Genomic DNA, 19,431 nt, shown 5'->3' with positions numbered 1-19,431 from the left:
AGATCCTTTAAAGCTTCATGTCTTATTTATAGATCACCATTCCTGGGATGTGTGATGATTTTGCCTTTGATGGATTTCTGAAAATGTAAGCAATTGCTCCAGTCCCTTTTGAAGCAGAAATGAGGGATTATTAGATCAAACCAAAGAATACAGTAGGCTGTCAAAAATCATATATGACAATGAATATGACTGGATTGTCCCCAGCTGCATAACCAACTGGCTCTTGGCACCTGAAGCTCTTTTTTTAAAGATTTTATTTATTTATTTACTTATTTATTTTATTTATTTAGAGGGTGGTGGAGGGGCAGGGAAGAGGAAGGGAGAAACTCAAGCAGACTCCATGCTGAGTGCAGAGCCTGACATGGGGCTCAGTCTCATAACCCTGAGACCACGACCTGAGCCAGAATCGTGAGTCAGATGATTAACCAACTGAACCACCCAGGCGCCCCCTGAAGCTCCTTTACTATAACACATGAAGTTGTTATTAATTTCCTAGCTGCCCCAGCTGCTTGTTTGGGGGATTGTGGTCAAGCTGAGGGGGATGTCGTGGGTCTCTGTTAATCAAGTCACATGTAGACCTGGCATGTTTAGGTGAAGCAGGTTGCTACAAAGTCCAGTTTAAGTTCTTAGCTGACATTCAGAGACCACTGTGGCTTGTAGATAAGCATGAAGGATTGTTACAAGTGGTACCATGGTCAACACCAAAGATCATGGTATTGCTGTTGGCAAATGGGATGCAAGTGGGCCTCCCCTTGGATGAACAGATCTCACAGACACAGATAGGAGATACCAGTATGTTTTTTTCAGGTTGTATTCTCTTAGTGAAAGGTGATGACAGCAACTCAATTTGAACTAACTTGTTAAAAGAGATATTTTTTAGCTGACATTACTGAAAAGCCCAGGGAGCAGATCTGACTTTATGCCAGGATGGATCCAAGGGCTCAAATGATGTTACGAGTTTTCACTTTATCACCCTCCTGCTAGGTTCTGCTTTCTCTCTACTAGCTTATTCTCTATCTGATGACCCCTGGCACTTCTAGACTTATATTCTACCACTGAACAATCCCAATGTAAAAAGAGTTCATCTCTTTCCTGACAGTACCAGCAAAAGTGCCAGAGCTGATGCTCAATAGCTTTGATTAACTCATATTGGATCACATGGCCATTCCTGGAGCAATCACTGTGACCAACAAGATGAGGTGTTTCCAATGGCCAGGTTAGGCCCATACATACACTCATGGAGCCAAAAGCTGGGGTCAGCACCACCAGTCTTACATGGCTTGATAATCAGGGAAGGATGGTCCTTTGAAGGAATATTGGGTTGCTGTCATCATAAATATAATAAAATAGGCAGGGACCACAGATGTCCAGCACCTAATGAAGATGATTTAAGATAGAGATCTGAATTGAATAGTAGACCCCATTACCTCTCAGGAAATTGGACTCTATTGAGATTGAGGAAGACTGGCCCATAGATCATCACTACTTACTGATACTAAAACACCAAGTGTTGATATTGGAGTAGATGTTTGGGGAAGAGGAAAGTGTGATGATATTGGAGTAATCCAATATGCTGGGAATATGCAAGCATTTCCAAAAATAAATAAGCTCTTCTCACCAACAAGGATGAAATAAAAGAATGTAAGTATAGCACATATCTTTAATGTTAAAGCTCAGATGTTACCTTCATGGAGGTGACACTTTCCTGGCATCCTGTTTACAGAAACCTACCCCAGTTACTAACTTATCGTCCTCATTTTCTTTATAGCGCCCATCAAAATCTGTAATAATCATAATAGTCACACAATAAATTGTAGATATGAACATTTGTTAATTGTCTTTTTCCCTCTACTGGAATTTCATCTGAATAAGAGCAAAATGTTTGTTTATCTTGTTCACAGTATATCCCTAGCTCCAAGCATAGTGCCTATCACAAAGGAGATGTGCAACGCTTTTTTTTTTTTTTGATTGAAAGAATCAATGGGAACTCTTGGGTCATGTCTTAGGAATCAGCCTAGGAGAGCTTAGAGAACTTGAAGCTAAATAAGATTCTTTCCATCTGCTTAATCCCCCCCCCCCCAATGAACTCCAGAGATATTTGCAAAAATAGTAATAGTTTTGTGAAAAATATATCTTACTAGGAAATATAAGGGCTCCTGAAAGAACAAGGGCTAACTCTTGAACTGCTCCTGGATAGAAGCCTCTATGGATGCTCTGCTTCTTATTTAGCTGTCTATGGATCTCTCTCTTCTCAGAGCTGCTGTCTCATTGTGTCCTTGTGAGATGCTTGGCACAGTTGGATCTGTAGAAAAAGAAAAACCCACAAGTCTGTGGACCCCTCTTTATTTACCAGATTATAAACTACTGGAGGGCAAGTGCTGGTTTATACTCCCCTCTGTGCTTCCCCAACACCATAGCACAGTGTTTTGTGTGTCACGAGTGGCTGTTGGCTTGAAGTAAAGAACATTTGTTAAACCCTTAAATTTTTATATCTGCTGCAGTGACCTCAAACTTGACAATGTGATGCTGGATTCAGAGGGCCACATCAAGATTGCTGATTTTGGCATGTGTAAGGAAAACATCTGGGATGGGGTGACCACCAAGACATTCTGTGGCACTCCAGACTACATCGCCCCTGAGGTGAGAGCTGATGGGACCCCTAATACATGTCCTTGTTTTACTGAAGTCTCTCCTGTGCCCTAGATGACCATGTCAGAGTTGGGAAAAGTCCAGGAGGGTACCTGGCAAGCAAACCTCAGGCTAGTCCTTCTCCTGTACTCTAAATCATTCCTTTGAGATCACACATGCAAATTAATTTAGCACGCATCCAGAAGCTCAGGCCCAAAATACATCAAGGTTTGGGGGAAATTTTAAATAAAACTCAAAAAGAACCATCCACCACACATCAGGAAAATTCTTCAAGCTGCTATGGCTCATGGCCATATGATACTGCCTAATTATGACATTGAAATGTTTGTTAAGAGGAAGGAAGGAGAGACGAAGAGGGCTTTCCTGAACTGACATATGACACAGGATCTGTGTACTGATACTCAACCCTGAAAGACTTAGAATTTTTCTCTTTGTGAGTAAGATATAAATGAAAGAGAAAAGAGTTAATTCTACTGCCTCCCCCTCCCTTCCCAAAGGAAACGGTCAGTTGCAGAATGGATTTCCCCAACATGTCATGGTACAGAATCTGTGCCAGATGATAGCCTTCCTTTTTCTCTGAATTGGTGCTTAGGGAAGTGGCATTTTGCAATCTGTTACTAGATTTTTAAGGAAAGGAACTGAGGATGTGGCACAGAGTCTTGGAAATGGGTATTCTAGAATTCTTTTCTTGACTGTCAGTCACTTATTTGGAACAATGGTAATGGGAGGCCCCATGTAGCTAAATAATTTGGCACAAATTTTAAAACCTGCATACTCTTTACCAAAACAGTTCTTCTTCTAGGAACTTAGCTTGCCACACACATACTCAATGCACACGCACACAGTGAAATGATATGTGTTCAAAGCCTTTTCTTGGTTCCAGTGCTATTTTTAAATAATGAAAAATAAGAAACAACCTTCATGACTATCAATAAAAGAATGGTTAGCTAAAATATGCTACATTCACATTGAGAAGTACCATGCAGCTCTTAATAAAGATCAGAGTACATCCGTATGTACTAACCTGAACAATGTCAATCAAGGAATGGACAATAGACCGAATTATTTATAGTATTAAATACCACAATAATTCAATTCAAAAGAGTAAATTAGATCTATATGTAGATATGGAAAGATTTTTGAGTCATATTGTTAAGAGAAAGAAATCAAGGTATAGTGAACAACTATATGCCAACAAGCTGGACAACCTAGAGAAAATGGAAAAGTTTTAGAAGCATGCAACTTAATAAGACTGAATCAGGAAGAAATAGAAAATCTGAATAGACCAATTACTAGTAAGGAGGTTAAATTAGTAATCAAAAATCTCCCAATGAAGAAAAGCCCAGGACTAGATTGCTTCACTGGTGAATTTTACCAAGCATCTAAAGAAGAGTTAACACCGATCTTTCTCAAATTTTCTGAAAAATCAGAGGAGGGAAGACTCCAAGCTATTTTTACAACACTGGCATTATTCTAATACCAAAAACAGAAAAGGACACTACTAGAAAAGAAAACCACAGGCCAATATCCCTGATGGATATAGATACAAAATTCTCAATAAAATACTGGTCAATTGAATTCAGGAGCACATTAAAATATCATTCACCATGATCAAGTGGGATTTATCCCTGGGATACAGGATGACTCAATATATGCAAATCAATCATTGTAATACATCGCTAATAGGATAAAAGAATCACACCATTTCAATAGATGCAGAAAAAGCAGGGATAAGATAAGGGTGTCCATTTGCACTGCTCCTATGCAACACAGTACTAGAAGTCCTAATAGAGCAATCAGGCAAGAAAAAAATAAAAGTATTGGAATTGGAAAGGAAAAAGTAAAAATGGTCTCTATTGGCATGTGACATGATTTTATATGTAGAAAATCCTAAAGACTCAACTAAAACTGTTAGATCTAATTAATGAATTCAGTAAAGTTACAAGATACAATATTAGTATACAAATATCAGTATCATTTCTATACATTAACAACAATTTTCTGAAAATGAAATAAAGGAATGGATCCCATTTACAATAGCATCAAAAACAATAAAATACTTAGGAATAAACTTAACTAAGAAGGTGAATCATAAGATATTCATAATCAAAACTATAAGATATTGCTGAAAGAAATTAAAGAAGATATAAATAAATGGCAAGACATCCCATGTTCATGAATTAGAAGAATGAATATTGTTAAAATGTCCATACTACCAAAAGCCATCAATAGATTCAAAGCAATCTCTATCAAGTTTTCAGCTGCATCTTTGACGGAAGTACAAAAAACACTGCCCAAATTTATGTGGAGCCACAAAAGACCCTGAATAGCCAAAGAAATGATAAAGAAAAGGGTGCCTGAGTGGCTCAGTCGCTTAGGCACCAGGCTCTTGATTTTGGGTCAGGTCATGATCAGGATCATGAGATGGAACCCCATATCAGGCTCCACGCTGGGAACCTGCTTAAGATTCTCTCCCTCTCCCTCCTCCCCACTCATATGCACTCTATCTTGCTCTCTAAAAAAAAAGGAAAAAAAAGAAATGAGAAAGAAGAACAAAGCAGGACATTATACTATCAATTTGAAGCTATATTATAAAGCTATAGTCATCAAAACAATATAGTACTGGCATAAAAACAGCTAAATAGATGAACAGAACAGAATCGAGAGCCCAGAACAAAATCTAAGCATAATATGGTCAATTGTTTGACAAGGAAGCCAAGAATACTCAAAGGAGAAGACAGTCTCTTTAATAAATGGTGCTGAGATAATTGGGTGTCCATATATAAAACAATGAGACTGGACCCATATCTTACATCACTCACAACAATTAACTCAAAATGGATTAATGGCCTAAATGTAAGACCTGAAAACCATGAAACTCCTAGAAGAAAACATAGGGCAAAGCTTCTTAACATGGATCTTGGTCATAATTTTTTGGATACAACATCTAAAGCCCAAACAACAAAATCAAAATAAGTGTGACCACATCAAATTAAAAATCTTCTGCACAGCAAAAGAAACCACCAACAAAGTGAGAAGAGAACCCATGGAATGGGAAAAAGTATTTGCAAACCGTATATCTGATAAGGGGCCAATATCCAAAACATATAAGGAACTCCTACAACTCAACAGCAACAAAAGAAGTAACCCAAGTAAAAAATGGGCAAAGGATCTGAATTGACATTTCTCCAAAAATTAAAAAAAAAAAAATCAACATACAAAAGACCAACAGGTACATGAAAAGATGCTCAACATCACTGGTCATTAGGGACATGCAAATTAAAACCACAATGAGATTATCCCTTCACACCTGTTAGGATGGCCATCATCCAAAAGATAAGGGATAGCAAGTACTGGTGAAGGTGGGGAGAAGAAGGAACCCTTGGGTGCTGTTGGTGGAAATGTGAATTGGTACAGCCATTCTGGAAAACAGTATGGAGGATCTTCAAAAAATTAAAAATAGAGGTACTATATGACCCAGGCATTCCACTTCTGGGAATATACCCAAAGGGAAAAGAACCCCACACATACTAACTCAAAAAAATATCTGCACTCCCATGTTTCTTGAAGCATTATTTACAAGACATGGAAACAATGCAAGTGTCCATCGATGGATGAATGGATGAAAGGAGTTGTGGTATATATACATACACAATGAACTAGTATTTGGCTATAAAATATGAGGAAATCCTTCTGTTTGCTACAACATAGATGGACTGTGAAGGCATTATGCTAAGTGAAATAAGTCAGAAACAGAAAGACAAACAGTGTATGATCTCACTTAGATGTGGAATCTTAAAAAGAGAAAAAAATAAAGCCAAACTCACAGAAAAAGAGATAAGACTTATGGTTCACAGAGGTGGAAGGGCGATTGTGAGAGGATGGTCAAAAGTACAAACTTCTAGCTATAAGATAAATAAGTACTAAAGATATAATGTATAATATGATACCTACAGCAAACTCTGCTGTATGATATGTAAGAAAGTTAAGAAAATAAATACTAAGAGTTCTCATCACAAAGGAGAAAACTTTTCCTTCTTCCTTTTTATGGTATCTAAATGAGACAGTGGATGTTAGTTGAACTTACCTTATTTTCACACTATATGTAAGTCAAACCATCATGCTGTATGCTTTAAACTTACACAGTAATGTATGTCAGTTATTTATGGGTAAAACCGGAGGAAAAATTAAGGTACAGAATGTTAAATACAGCATGATACCATATATTGAAAACAACAACAATACATGGAACACTGCTATATGAGTATGTAGAGACACAGTAAAAGCATAGAAAACCTGGAAGTTTACAGACTGATTTTATAACATTGGTTACCTCTGAGGGTAAGAGCTGTACAGAGAAATTTAGCTCAATCTGTATACTGTGTAAATTTTTCACAAGGTAAACATATTTATGTATTACTTGAATAATTAAAAGTAATTTTTTTTAAAAAAAGTCCTTTATAGACTATTGACAGAAGAGCATTCTTGTGAAACCATTCAAAGCCAAAATGGCATGAAGCAAAGAAGCAGGGTTTATTTTTATTTTTATTTTATTTATTTATTTATGAGAGGCACAGAGAGAGAGGCAGAGACACAGGCAGAAGAAGCAGGTACCCTGCAGGGAGTCCCATACAGGACTCCATCCCAGGACCCCGGGATCACGCCCTGAGCTGGAGGCAGATGCTCAACCACTGAGCCACCTAGGTGTCCCCAAAGAAGCAGTTTTATAGCAATAGCAGTTTTACATGGTAAAAAACATTTTAACGTTTTCAGACCCAAAAATTAACCTCTCTCAGGCCTTTCTGATACCTTACGACATATATGTCTAGTGGATGCATAACAGATGCTCACACAACTCAAAGCTATGGCTGCTTGGTGCCAGGTATAGTTCCTTGAGAAGGAGCTTGGCGGTGCCACTCTTGCTGCCTCCGTAATGGCTCCCTACAAACCAAACGCCGAACTCTATTTTTGCTCTTTGCCTTTATTGTAAAAGCAAAAGTCCTCTTCGGATTTCTTTCATTTAAGGAAAATAGGTACTAATGTGGGTCTTTTGTAAGGGCGAAGTAGCGGAACCCATACTTTCATAAAGCAGGGGACACCTGTGTTAGAACGCAGTGGTGTTTGCCCTGTGTGCCCTACCTTGCTGTATTATCATTAGTACTTAGGGCATCAGACAATTCCTTGATCTGCCATGAGCTCTGTTGTCTCAGATTCTAAACTCACTGCACTTGACTGCCAGGGTCCTTTTAAAAATGTAGGCTACCCAGGCATTACCCTGGATCAACTGAATCTGAATTTCTGCAGGAAGGACCCCCCCTATCTATGATTTTCCAGAACTCCCTGTGGTTGCAATACAGGAGGCACCTGGAATTGTGTTCCTGAGGAAGCCACTCCCTCCTCAGCCCTTTGATGGAAGGAATAAGCGAGGAGGATCCGGATCTGGCTTTCACCCTGGCTTTGCCATTAACTAACCACCTCACCTTCTGGCAACTTCTTTCACCTCCCAGGCTCTATTTTCCTTTGTAAAAGGATTAACTTGTTAGGTTGTCATGAGGATCAAAGAAGACACGAAGTACTTTAAAAGTGTGAAAACACTTTCAGTAAGTGTTCTCACAGAAAGCTTCCCTCTCTTACAGTTTAATTCTCCTCAAAGGGTGTTTCTGACTTTAGGGTGGAAGCAGAGGTGGCAACAAATGGACATTCATTTTATAGCCAACTTTGCTCAGACACATTCATTGAGTAAAACAATCACCGAATGAGAAAACCTTCTAGTTATGGCTAACATTTTGAGGACGTGATGTGTGAGAGGCACACATTTCCCTTTCATCCTCCCAAAACCCTGTGACATAGATATTACAAAATTCCTTTTGTAGGGGAGGAAACCGAGACATCAAGAAGTTAACCTACCCCAGGGTCATACAATTCAGAAACAGTAGTCAGGATTCAAGGTCTGGACGGTCTGACTCTCACGCCTCCACCCTGAACCTTTGCTAATACATCACCTTTTAAACAAATTAATACCCCATTAATACAGTTAGTTTTACCCACCTGTGATTTGAAAGAGGGGTGGTCATATGGCTTTTCTAGACTTTGCTCTGCTCTGGCAATTTGGTACTAAGAATCAAAAACCGTAAAACTACGAATACCGTTGCAGAAGACATGAACGGACTTTTTTCCAAAGAAGATATCCAGGTGGCCAATAGACACGTGAAAAGATGCCCAACATCACTCAGCATCAGGGAAATGCAAATCAAAACTACAATGAGATACCACCTCATACCTGTCAGAATGGCTAAAATCAACAACACAAAGAAACAACAGGTGTTGGCGAGGATGTGGAGAAAGAGGAACACTCTTCCACTGTTGGCGGGCATGCAAATGGGTGCAGCCAATGTGGAAAACAGTATGGCGGTTCACCAAAAAATTAATAATAGAATTACCCTATGATGCAGTCATTGCACTAATGGATATTTACCCCAAAAATACAAAAACACTAATTCAAAGGGATACATACACTTCTGTGTGTTACAACATTATTTATAATAGCCAAACTAAGGAAGTAGCCCAAGCATCCAAATATTATTCAGCCATAAAAAAAGAATTCCACATGTTAAAGTGTTTATGCTCATGTTAAATGCACACATGTGCACACTCTACTATATATTAATAAAAAAGACTCCAAGAGGAAATAGACCAAAGAGCTATCATAATCTTTCTCTTGATGGATGATTAGGAGTTATTTTAATTGTGTTTTCTTAGCTTGTCTGTATTTTTATTTAATTATTTATTGCTTATCTATGTTTTTAAATAAATAGTAAAATAGCAAGAGCACTTTCCATCTTTTTAACTTAAAATTTTTTAATTGAAGTAAAAATAAAATTGACCATTGTAACAATTTCTGAGTGTACAGTTCAGTGGTGTTAAGCTCATTCCCATTGTTGTGTAAATGATATTACTTTCGTAATGAGAAACAAAGACGGTTGAAAATGCCACACTCACTGTATTAAAATGAAAAATAACACACTGTGCTAAGTGCTTTGAAAAGGCAGTGTGACACCCACAGATGTTTTCCCCCGCCCGCAAGTCCCCCATAGATGAGATCCATCTTCCTAAGGTGGATAAGTGGGCACTAGGCTCCTTGGGTCACTCCATTTGACAGTATCCCCCATCTGGGACTGTAACAGCGGATTTAATCTTTCACAGTTGGCAGATGACAGGCAAAGGAAGAACTCTCCCTCCATCTCCGAGCCCCAAGAGGCTCCACTCTTATGTAAAAGAAGTGAGTATTCAGTCTCTAGCCATGGGAAGAACCTGCCTGCCTCCCTGATGGAATGCCTTCTGTTTTCCAGATAATCGCCTATCAGCCCTATGGGAAGTCTGTGGATTGGTGGGCATTCGGAGTCCTGCTGTATGAAATGTTGGCTGGGCAGGTAATTGAATTTTAAGTGATTTTTAAGAAAGTTCCTCCCCCACCCCCAATCTGCCTGGTTTCTTTAGAAGAAAGGTGTCAGTTTGATACCAGCTCATAGATCAGAACCCCTGTGACTTCCGTGGCCTTGGGGTTACCCCAGTCTTTTGACCGTTTTTGCTCATCTTCTCCCTGGAAGCCCCCAGGTGTGGGACAGTGGTTTGGAGCAATTGGGGAGGGTCAGGCAGGAGGACCCCTGTCTTCCCACACTCTTCTGTCCCACAGGCACCCTTTGAAGGGGAGGATGAGGATGAGCTCTTCCAGTCCATCATGGAACACAATGTGGCTTACCCAAAGTCCATGTCCAAGGAAGCTGTGGCCATCTGCAAAGGGGTGAGTAAGCCCCTGGAAGCTTGCTGCCAGGACCACCACATGCAGAGGTGAAAGGTGTGCCCTGCCTGAGGATGTCTCACCCAGGGAAGGAGTGGAATGGATACTGAACTCTACCCCTCACCCCATGTCCCTGCTGTTGAGCTTGGTGTGGACTTGCTACCGCTCAGAGCAAAGGGAGCTTTTTCCCAATCTGTACAAAAGTACCGGAGAGGTCTGGTGGCAACAGTATCTTGCTGCTGGCTGGGCTCCAGGCTCTAGCCTGCATCGGGGAATGCATATTGGATGAATGAGATAGGAAACACCACAGAGGCCTTGCCAGAGAGCTGGAACCCATGGGAAGATGTGCGAGAGGCCTGCAGCATGGACCTGACAACCTTGCCCTGCTCTACTGCTTATGGCTAATTGTAGCAGCGTTAAAATTCATCCTAAGAAAATACACGAAATACTGAATTTAAGGGATTCTCTGGATAACTGACCCAAATTTAGTGTCTTCAGACCCCCAGTCTCTCCCTCTACCCCACAAATGGCTGAAAAGCATTGCACATTTTGTACATGGCAGTGGATATAAATACAAGGCACATGTTTGCTGGTGAGGATTCTTCTGTTATGCATCTTGCGTTAGGCCAGGAGGGTGAGTCCCTGGAGATCAGTGATCCTCACTTTTGGTGCCATCAGGATGACCTGATGTACTTCTTCAGATTGTACATAACCTCAAGCTCCCCCTAGACATCTGCATTTTGCAAAAGTCCCTGTGTGGCTTGAAAACCACTGCCCTTAAACCTGTTATCCAAATGTGGTAGCATTTAACTCTAATGGAGGTGTATTAGAGCAATGCCATGAGAGCCCCCAGAGAATATGGCTGACAGATGCTGCCTTTATAAAATATTCATTCTTCCACCAGTTGGGGGGATAGGTGTGTTTTCAAGGTTATGGCATGGCCATGCCTCCTCCCCAGTGTGTTCCCACCAGTGTATCTGAAGAAACCAGGGCAGCTGGTCCTAGATCCTTGGAGTTTTTGCAGATTTCCCACTGCCCAATCCAGCCCTGCTCTTCCTGGCCCCAGTCAGATGCTCCGTGAGCTGGCATGGGTACAGAAAAGCTGGAAAACTCAAACAGTGTGTGATAGCTGGGTCAAACTCTTGGTCTAGAGCACCTTGTCAGCACCACCTAGATTCTCACTCTTGGTGAATCACCTAAGCTTTTGTTTCAGCTGCATAGAGTAAGATACAAATATCCCTGGGGAAACCACATGTGAATTAGTCTCAGTCCCTCAGAGAATGGAGACCCAGAAGTTCATTAGGAGCTTAAGAGAGGCTTATTAAAAAAATGAGTGGGGAGGCACAATGTGAGGCCAGTGAGACCCCTGTAGACATATTCTCATGGGGGAGGAAGAATGAGTGGAGGTCATATACCAAGCTTTTAGTTTGTTTAATAATTGCCAACACTGAAACAGCAGGGGATTACCCATAAACAATTAACTTTCCAGTTTTCCTGGAAAAATCTGATCTTGCCATGCTGGTCGGTCATTCCTATAACGGATCAGCCAGCTGGTTGGGAAGCCCATGTCCCCTTAAGATAGGTCATGCCCTTTCCAATTGGCAGAAATTTCCATCTGGCCTACTTCCATCTGGGTTCAAATCCTGGTCCTGGCATTATTAGCACTTTGTCTGTGGGTAAGTCCCTCAACCTTGCCTGTGGATTGAGAATAATGATAGTACTCCATACAGGATTCATTGATGATTCAGTGAGTTAATACAGTGAATCCCTTAACAACAGAGCCCGGTGTTCTGATCCAAAACCCACGGGCCATTATTATGATTATTATTATAATGCTGTACACTACTGTGTTACATGCCAGGCCTCTCTTGGCATTTAAGTATGCATACACGGTGATAGGAATTTTTAGGTGAGGGTTTTGGCAGATGGAGACCCTTTGCACATCTCAACACTTCCACTTCCTCAATATGTGGTCCTCCTTTGCACGTCTGGGCTTCTGTTTCTTTAGCTCTGAAAATAGAATAATAATACTCACTGAACAGAGTTTTTTGAGAGCATTAAATCAGGCAACAGAAAGCTCCTAGTGTGGTATTGGTGCATAGTAGGTGCTTAATTAATACATGCTTAAAATCTTCCCCTTCACAACTCTGCCCTGCCTGGACAGCTGGGGGTTCTAAAGTGGGTCATGGAGAAGAGAGGATTTTCCAGGTCAGCTGCATTCAGCTTCAGCTCCAATTAGCGGTTTCCCTGGTAGAGCAGATTTCTATTAATTTAGGACCCATAACCTTCAGGATTAACTGGGGTGACTCTCTTACCACTGGGTTCCAGGGCCTTTCTGAGTTGAGTGGGCTGAGTCCAGTGTGGGTCCTTTCTTCAACGCTAAGGCTCCAAAGAAGAGGTGATGCTCAAGCCAACAGCAAATGCTTCCTCCCAAACAGTGGGCCCCAGGGGATGTGTCTTGGGAGGTGATCAGAGATTGGAACAGTGATTAAATCCAGCTGTCTGCATGGCTTCAGGCACATCAGCTCAGAGTGCAGTAACTGGGCAGAGACTCACATTAGTGCTGGATGATTCTGCAGTGGCTTTTCTTCGCTTGGCATCCTCGTCCTTACACAGAAATTAAGCTAGGCTTTTGAAAACCGTTCCATTCTTATTGAAAAGTCCTTTATACATCCATCCCATTAAAGGACCTATTTTCTACCAGAAAAAAAAAAAAAACAATTAATATAACTTTGCTCAGATTGCCACTCCCATTTTGAACAAACGTAAAGCAGACAGAAGCCCCAGTTGGCCACACATTAGCATGAAAACAAGCAGACTGCACAGCACAGCGCAGCAAGAGCTCTAGGTTGGGCAGATCGGTTCAAAGCAGGTTCTGCTACTTAGCTGTGTGCCTCTGGGCAAATGACTACTTCTCTGGATCCAGTTTCTTATCTGGAAAATGAGGATTATAGTTGTAAAATGAAAATAAAGATGAAAGAGTAATGCCTGGCAAGGCTTTAGCACAGAGCCTGGCGCAAAGGAAGTACTCCATAACACAGAGGGCATCATTGATAATATTAGCAGTAGCGCTGGGGCGCCTGGGTGGTTGAGTCAGTTAAGCATATGCCTCCAGCTCAGGTCATGATCTCAGGGTCCTGGGATCGAGCCCCATGTTGGGCTCCCTGCTCAGTGGTGAGTCTGCTTCTCCCTTTCCCTCTCCCTTTGTGACATCTCTTGCTCTCACTCTCTATCAAATAAAAGTCTTTTAGAAAAAGAGAAGAAAGAAAGAGAGAAAGAAAGAAAGTTTTTGCTTTGGTTTTTGCTAACCAAAACTTCGTAGCCCTTTCTTTCCTCCTGTTGTAACCCTGTACAAATGTCAGTGCTTGGCCCAATGTGCTGGCCCTCCATAAACCCATCCTGACCAAGCCAAGCCACAAATATCCCTGGGGAGCCCACATACGAGGATCTCTCTTCTTAAAATCCTGGGTGGCTCAGCGGTTGAGCATCTGCCTTTGGTTCAGGGCGTGATCCTGGGGTCCCAGGATTGAGTCCCACATTGAGCTCCCCACAGGGAGCCCTCCCCACAGGGAGCCTTTCCACATTGAGCTCCCCACAGGGAGGCAGGGAGAACCTCTGCCTATGTCTCTGCCTCTCTCTGTGTGTCTCTAACGAATAAATAAAGAAAACCTTTAATAAAATAAAATAAAAGCCCAAGTTTGCGAGAAGCCAGAGGTGAGATCGAGCCCCGGCTCTTCCACTCCCCATCTCTCTGAATCCTTGCTAGTTGCTAAACCTCTCTGAGTGTCAGTTGCCTTGTCATTGAAATGGGAAAAAGAATATACCCACCTCATCGGGTTATTGTGAAAAGCAGGTAAGATTCATGCATGTGGATTAGGTAGCCGCTTAGAAGTGTCCAGTTATTTCCCCCTGGCAGGTAAAGCATAGATGGAGAATATGTGCTTGCATGAGTGTGTGTATGTGTGTGAGTGTAGGGGGATAATTTCTGATGACAAATTTCTCTGCAAGCAGAAATCAAGCTAACCTGAATGTCCAGCAGGGTAGGTGTATATTGCTGGGTTCATCTCCCTGCCATGATTCGCAAATCCTGGGCAGAATCTAAGGGCTCTGACATCATGGTATCAGGTCAACTCTGGGAAGCTTCTTGGTCTTGTTATGTTCTAATTGCTTTTTTTTCCCCTCTTTGAGGCCTTCTTGTTGGTTTTGGCTTTTGGTTTTGGGTTTTGTTTTTTTTTTTTTTAAATCAACAACTCCTCTGTCTTTGCTATCTGTGCATTTGCTCAAGTCTTGAGATCAGAGATATTTTCATGCTGCTTTGGATTCATTTACAAGAGGAAGCCTGTCTGGTTTCATCTTGGAGCATCTATTCATCTTGTTATTTAGCAGTGGCTCAGAGACCCAAAGATGGAGGGTTTTGATAATTAAGTAATTTAAATGGAACACCAAAGAAACCTCAGCGGAGTTTAGTGTAATGTGTGATACAAGCAAAATGAGCTGGGCAAGGTTTTGACTATTTAATGAGCTTTCAGAAAGTAATTACTTGAAACTTGGGTCCATTCAACTAATATTTTTTCTTCTGTTTTGTCATTTTCACAAGTGCTTTACTGAGAAATGCAAATATTATCAGAATGAATATGGCCTTTGCCTTGGTCACACTCCAGCTTTCTCAGGGTGGGAGGTGGGGGAATTTGAAGATATTGAAACTGTTCTCATTAAATGCAACAGGAATTGCATAAAACCCATTCTTTTTTTTTTTTTTCATAAAACCCATTCTTAAATCAGAATGCATCGGTTGACATTTCTCACTTGAAGTTCAGGTTCACATTGAGACTTAGGTTCCATTAACCATAAAGCGATCTTGCTCTGGGACGAGTAGCAGCAGGCACTGTTGTTGGGTCTTCCGATTATAAAGACTTCACCAGGCAATTATTGCCTGGGATGGAAAGCAGAGAGTAAAAAATGAGACTCATTGTGCTTTCTTCCCTAATTTCATGGGAGTCATCATTTCTGAGCGGCTTACATGACCTCCCTCGAAGTTCATTAAATTCAGCCTTTCTCTTCTCTTGAAGCTGATGACCAAACACCCGGGCAAGCGTCTGGGTTGTGGACCTGAAGGTGAACGTGACATCAAAGAGCATGCATTTTTCCGGTACATTGATTGGGAGAAACTTGAACGCAAAGAGATTCAGCCCCCATATAAGCCAAAAGCCGTAAGTAAACCGTTCAGTCTGACTCTTGGATTCACGTGCATAACACACTTTCCTGTCCCGTTGTGCGTGCCTGCGCGGTTCTGGGGGGCAGACATCGATGCCTCTATTCCCGCGTCTGTAAGTTGATGCACACAGTGGCTGGGTGCAAAAACAGAGGTCTCCATCCACACAGCCCGGCCTCTGCAAATGCCGGGAACATGGTCCCTGTCAAGCTTTTGTCTTATCGGTTCAATTATTGCACTTTTCTTCGCTGGCAACTTTTTGGGAAATGGTTGTTCGGTGAGCAGAGTTCAGATCCAGTTCTAATTCTGCCCTCCTTCTTTCCTTGGTGGGACTGGGTCATTTTCTCTTCAGCCTGACATTGAAAAGGTCATGTTGTTTATCTCCGCGGTATTTAAATTTCATTCTGAAACGTACACTACATCTGAGTCCGTAAATAAGACAGCACCACCAGCCAGCTCCCACCCGAGGATAAACAGAATGAGGCAAGAGCTGGCATGCTCCTAAACCTACCTCTTGGAGGCTCTGAGTGTTGATACGGCTTTGAGGTAACTAACGTCTATAGGAGAAGAATAAAAGCCTCACTTTCCCACAGTCATGTGCATGCGAGAGGGTTTTCCTTCCCCCAAAGGCTCAGCTGGGAGTACTTGTCAGCACTGGGGAGGAGGAGCTCACAGTGAATTAATCCAAACTGCAATTCCCCAGACAGGATATTTCTTTGTTAAGATTAAGAAGAAGGGAGACCCGGTGACTTTATGATGAGCTGTGAAGCTGCCTACTGAGGCTGAAACGTGTGCACACACATTGTCATTGAAACCCGAAATTGTGAGCTCCGTGATGATAATGGTAGTTATTTTGACATTATGAATTTCTTGGCCCTTTATTATGTGCCAGGCACCACATAAAGCACTCCGTGTGTGGCATCTGATAAAATCCTCACAGTGAGCTGTTGTGGACATGCTGTTCTTGCATATACTAGGAGAGGGGGTGGGGGCTCAGAGAGGTTAAGTGCTCTGTCCAGGGTCACTCAGCCAGCGTGTGATGAAGCGGGGATTCAGACTTCAGAGGGTCCCACTCCTTTCAAGGCAGATCAGAATGCCTGGGGAGTAAAGGGCACACAGGCTGAGGAAAACCTCCCTGGTGATTCTTAAATCTCCCTGGTGCTTCCCTGATACCGCCCACATTAGCATCCCCCCTTTACAGAACCCCTATTGTGTCCTGTGTCTCTCTGGACACTCCCTGGGATTAGGAAGCTGGGTTATTTAGAGGCAGCCAGTTCCACCTTGCAGCCCTTCTACAATGTTGCAGGACTTACAGCTTGGTGTCTAATCAGCTCCCCCAGAACTGCCATCCCTCTGGCCTGTTCTGTCACCCAGAGCCTCTTTCTCTGTGGAGCACTCTTCAGACATTTGCAGATGCTAGTCTTAGACTCCCGAATCCTGTGATTTCCAGGCCAAACACTTCCCCCAACACACACACACAAACACACACACACACACACACCCCTTCCACCTGTAAGCATGGCCCAAATGACGTCACCTCCAAGTGCCTAGTGTCTTCCAGGTCATCAGCTTCCATCTTAAAATACAGACACAGGATCAACCACAATATTTCCAGTAGTATCTGACCCTCAAGTGAATACAGTGGGTCCAACCAACAATCTCTTGATTATTCTAGAGCTGGTGAACTTGGCTGGATCTATTCACTTCTTTGCTCCTCTGTTTCATCATCTGTGATACAGCAATGTTAATGGTCTCTGCATCAGAGGATCATCATGATTCGTGAAGCACACAGTGCAGGCCAAGTACATTGTAGATGGTCTAGGAGAGTTGATAATTATTTTTGCTAGCTGTGTCAAAGGTTGATCAATGTCTCGGGTGCAGGATTTTTCAGGGGGTAGAACAGTGTCGAGTCCTGCCAATGCTGTTCCTTTTTGTTGTTGTTTTTAAGATTATATTTATTTATTTGAGAGAGAGAGAGAGATCAGGAACAGGAGGTTAGAGGCAGAGGTAGAGGGAGAAGCAGGAGCAAGGAATCTGATGCAGGAATCGATCCCAGGACCCCGGGATCATGACGTGAGCAGAAGGCAGATACTTAACCAACTGAGCAACCCAGACACCCCACTGGTGCTGTTTCTCAAGGTAATGTCCATGTGTGCACTTAGGGTCAGAGAGAGACACTGCCTCTGCCTGTCCTAAGCAGTATCATCACATTTATTTATTTATTTATTTAGTTAGTTAGTTAGTTAGTTAGTTAGTTAAAAGATTTTATTTATTTATTCATGAGAGACACAGGGAAAGAGGCAGAGACACAGGCAGAGGGAGAAGCAGGCTCCCTGCAGGGAGCCCGATGCAGGACTCAATCCCGGACCTGGGATCACACCCTGAGCCCAAAGCAGCCGCTCAACTGCTGAACCACCCAGGCGTCCCAAGCAGTATCATCACTTTTAATGAACCATTTGGTAAAAGATCCAAATAACAGTCTGGGAGACAAGAACAGGTTCTCCGTTTAGGGAACTGGGAACTCAGAGATGGGGCACGAAACTTACTGGGGTTTTGTGGGGCCATTCATGAGATCACAAAACGTGTCCCTCCCCTCTCCCCTCACATGGCTGGAGGAGGAAGGCAAATATCCCCATCTCTACCAGCATGGAACCCGGTGACAGTCTAGGGAGGGTCCATTCTTTAGTTACATACCGGTGGTTTTCAAAATGTGGCCCTCAGACCAGCAGTCTCACCTGGGAATTTGAGGACTGAGATGCTCGGGCCCCTCCTCAGAAACCCTACATCAGAAAGCCTGGGGTAAATCTGATGTGAATTCAACCCTCCAGGTGAATCTGATGTGCCCCAGGCTGAGATTCTCTGCTGTGGATTTGAGTGGTAAAAGGTCAGGCAGGGATGCTGAGCCGAGGCCAGGGGAACGTGGTAAGGAGGAAAATCTCTTTGAGAGGAAGACATCATTTCTCACCTAGTCTGGGTGAGAGGGATGGTGGCTTCCAGGAACAGGCTCGGGTGCCTTAGAAGGGTGTTATACTATCTGTTGGCAAATTGAATTTAAATTTAAAAATTAAATTAAATTAAATTAAAATTTAAAAAAAAAGAAAAGAAAAGAAACCAGGCAGGTAATGGAAATAGGAGAGGGAGTGGTTGGAGACAGAGGCAGCCTGGAGAGCTGGCAAGCTACCTAAAAGGCCCAGCGGGTGTTTATCTCTAGCTGTACAGTTGTGGGATCCTGTTGACTGTTACTAATTATTGTAATATTTTTTTACATTATCCGTAATAACAGCTACCTTTTTTTCTGAGCATCTTCTACAAGCCAGGCACTGAGCTAGCCAGGTTTGCCCTGCAGGGATGCAGGCTCTTCATTCCTCCATCCTCGTCAGTATTTTCATATGAGATCTCACTATCTTTTGGTACATCAGCAATACGTTTGTAAAAATTAAACAAAGTGCAGGCCAAATTAAACACATGCACAAGTCAAATGTGGCCCACAGGCTCAGTTTATAGTCTTTGGGGTTGTGATTACTCAAAGTCAGTTTGACATTTAACCAATTCCTGTTAGTACTGGTTATTTACAACAGAGTCCGTTCCGACTGGGTAAATATTTTGAAACTTCTGGCTAAGCGATAATGAATATAAAAGATCTAGCCAGGGCCTGGCTCATAGAAGATACTCAGGGAAAAAGTAGCAATTCTTATTGTATATAATATAAAAATATCACAATAATTAGTAGCAATCAATAGGATCCTTCAACTGTTCTAGATTCGATAGGATT

General features: G+C 42.1%; 1 protein-coding gene across 2 annotated transcripts in view; it reads left to right on the top strand.

The window, feature by feature from the left end:
• The window catches only part of PRKCB (protein kinase C beta), a 335,898-nt gene that overhangs the window by 291,978 nt on the left and 24,489 nt on the right, over positions 1-19,431 (top strand). For both annotated transcript variants that reach the window (XM_041749588.1, XM_041749587.1), the window contains exons 13-16: positions 2,502-2,640; positions 9,999-10,079; positions 10,343-10,450; positions 15,517-15,657. In XM_041749588.1, coding sequence (XP_041605522.1) covers positions 2,502-2,640; positions 9,999-10,079; positions 10,343-10,450; positions 15,517-15,657 — 469 coding nt within the window. The remainder of the gene's footprint in view (positions 1-2,501; positions 2,641-9,998; positions 10,080-10,342; positions 10,451-15,516; positions 15,658-19,431) is intronic.

This window comes from Vulpes lagopus, chromosome 3 (assembly GCF_018345385.1).
Source record: "Vulpes lagopus strain Blue_001 chromosome 3, ASM1834538v1, whole genome shotgun sequence".
NCBI lineage: Eukaryota > Metazoa > Chordata > Mammalia > Carnivora > Canidae > Vulpes > Vulpes lagopus.
The sequence above is the reverse complement of the archived record's forward strand: the minus strand, read 5'-3'. Positions and strand labels throughout refer to the sequence as shown.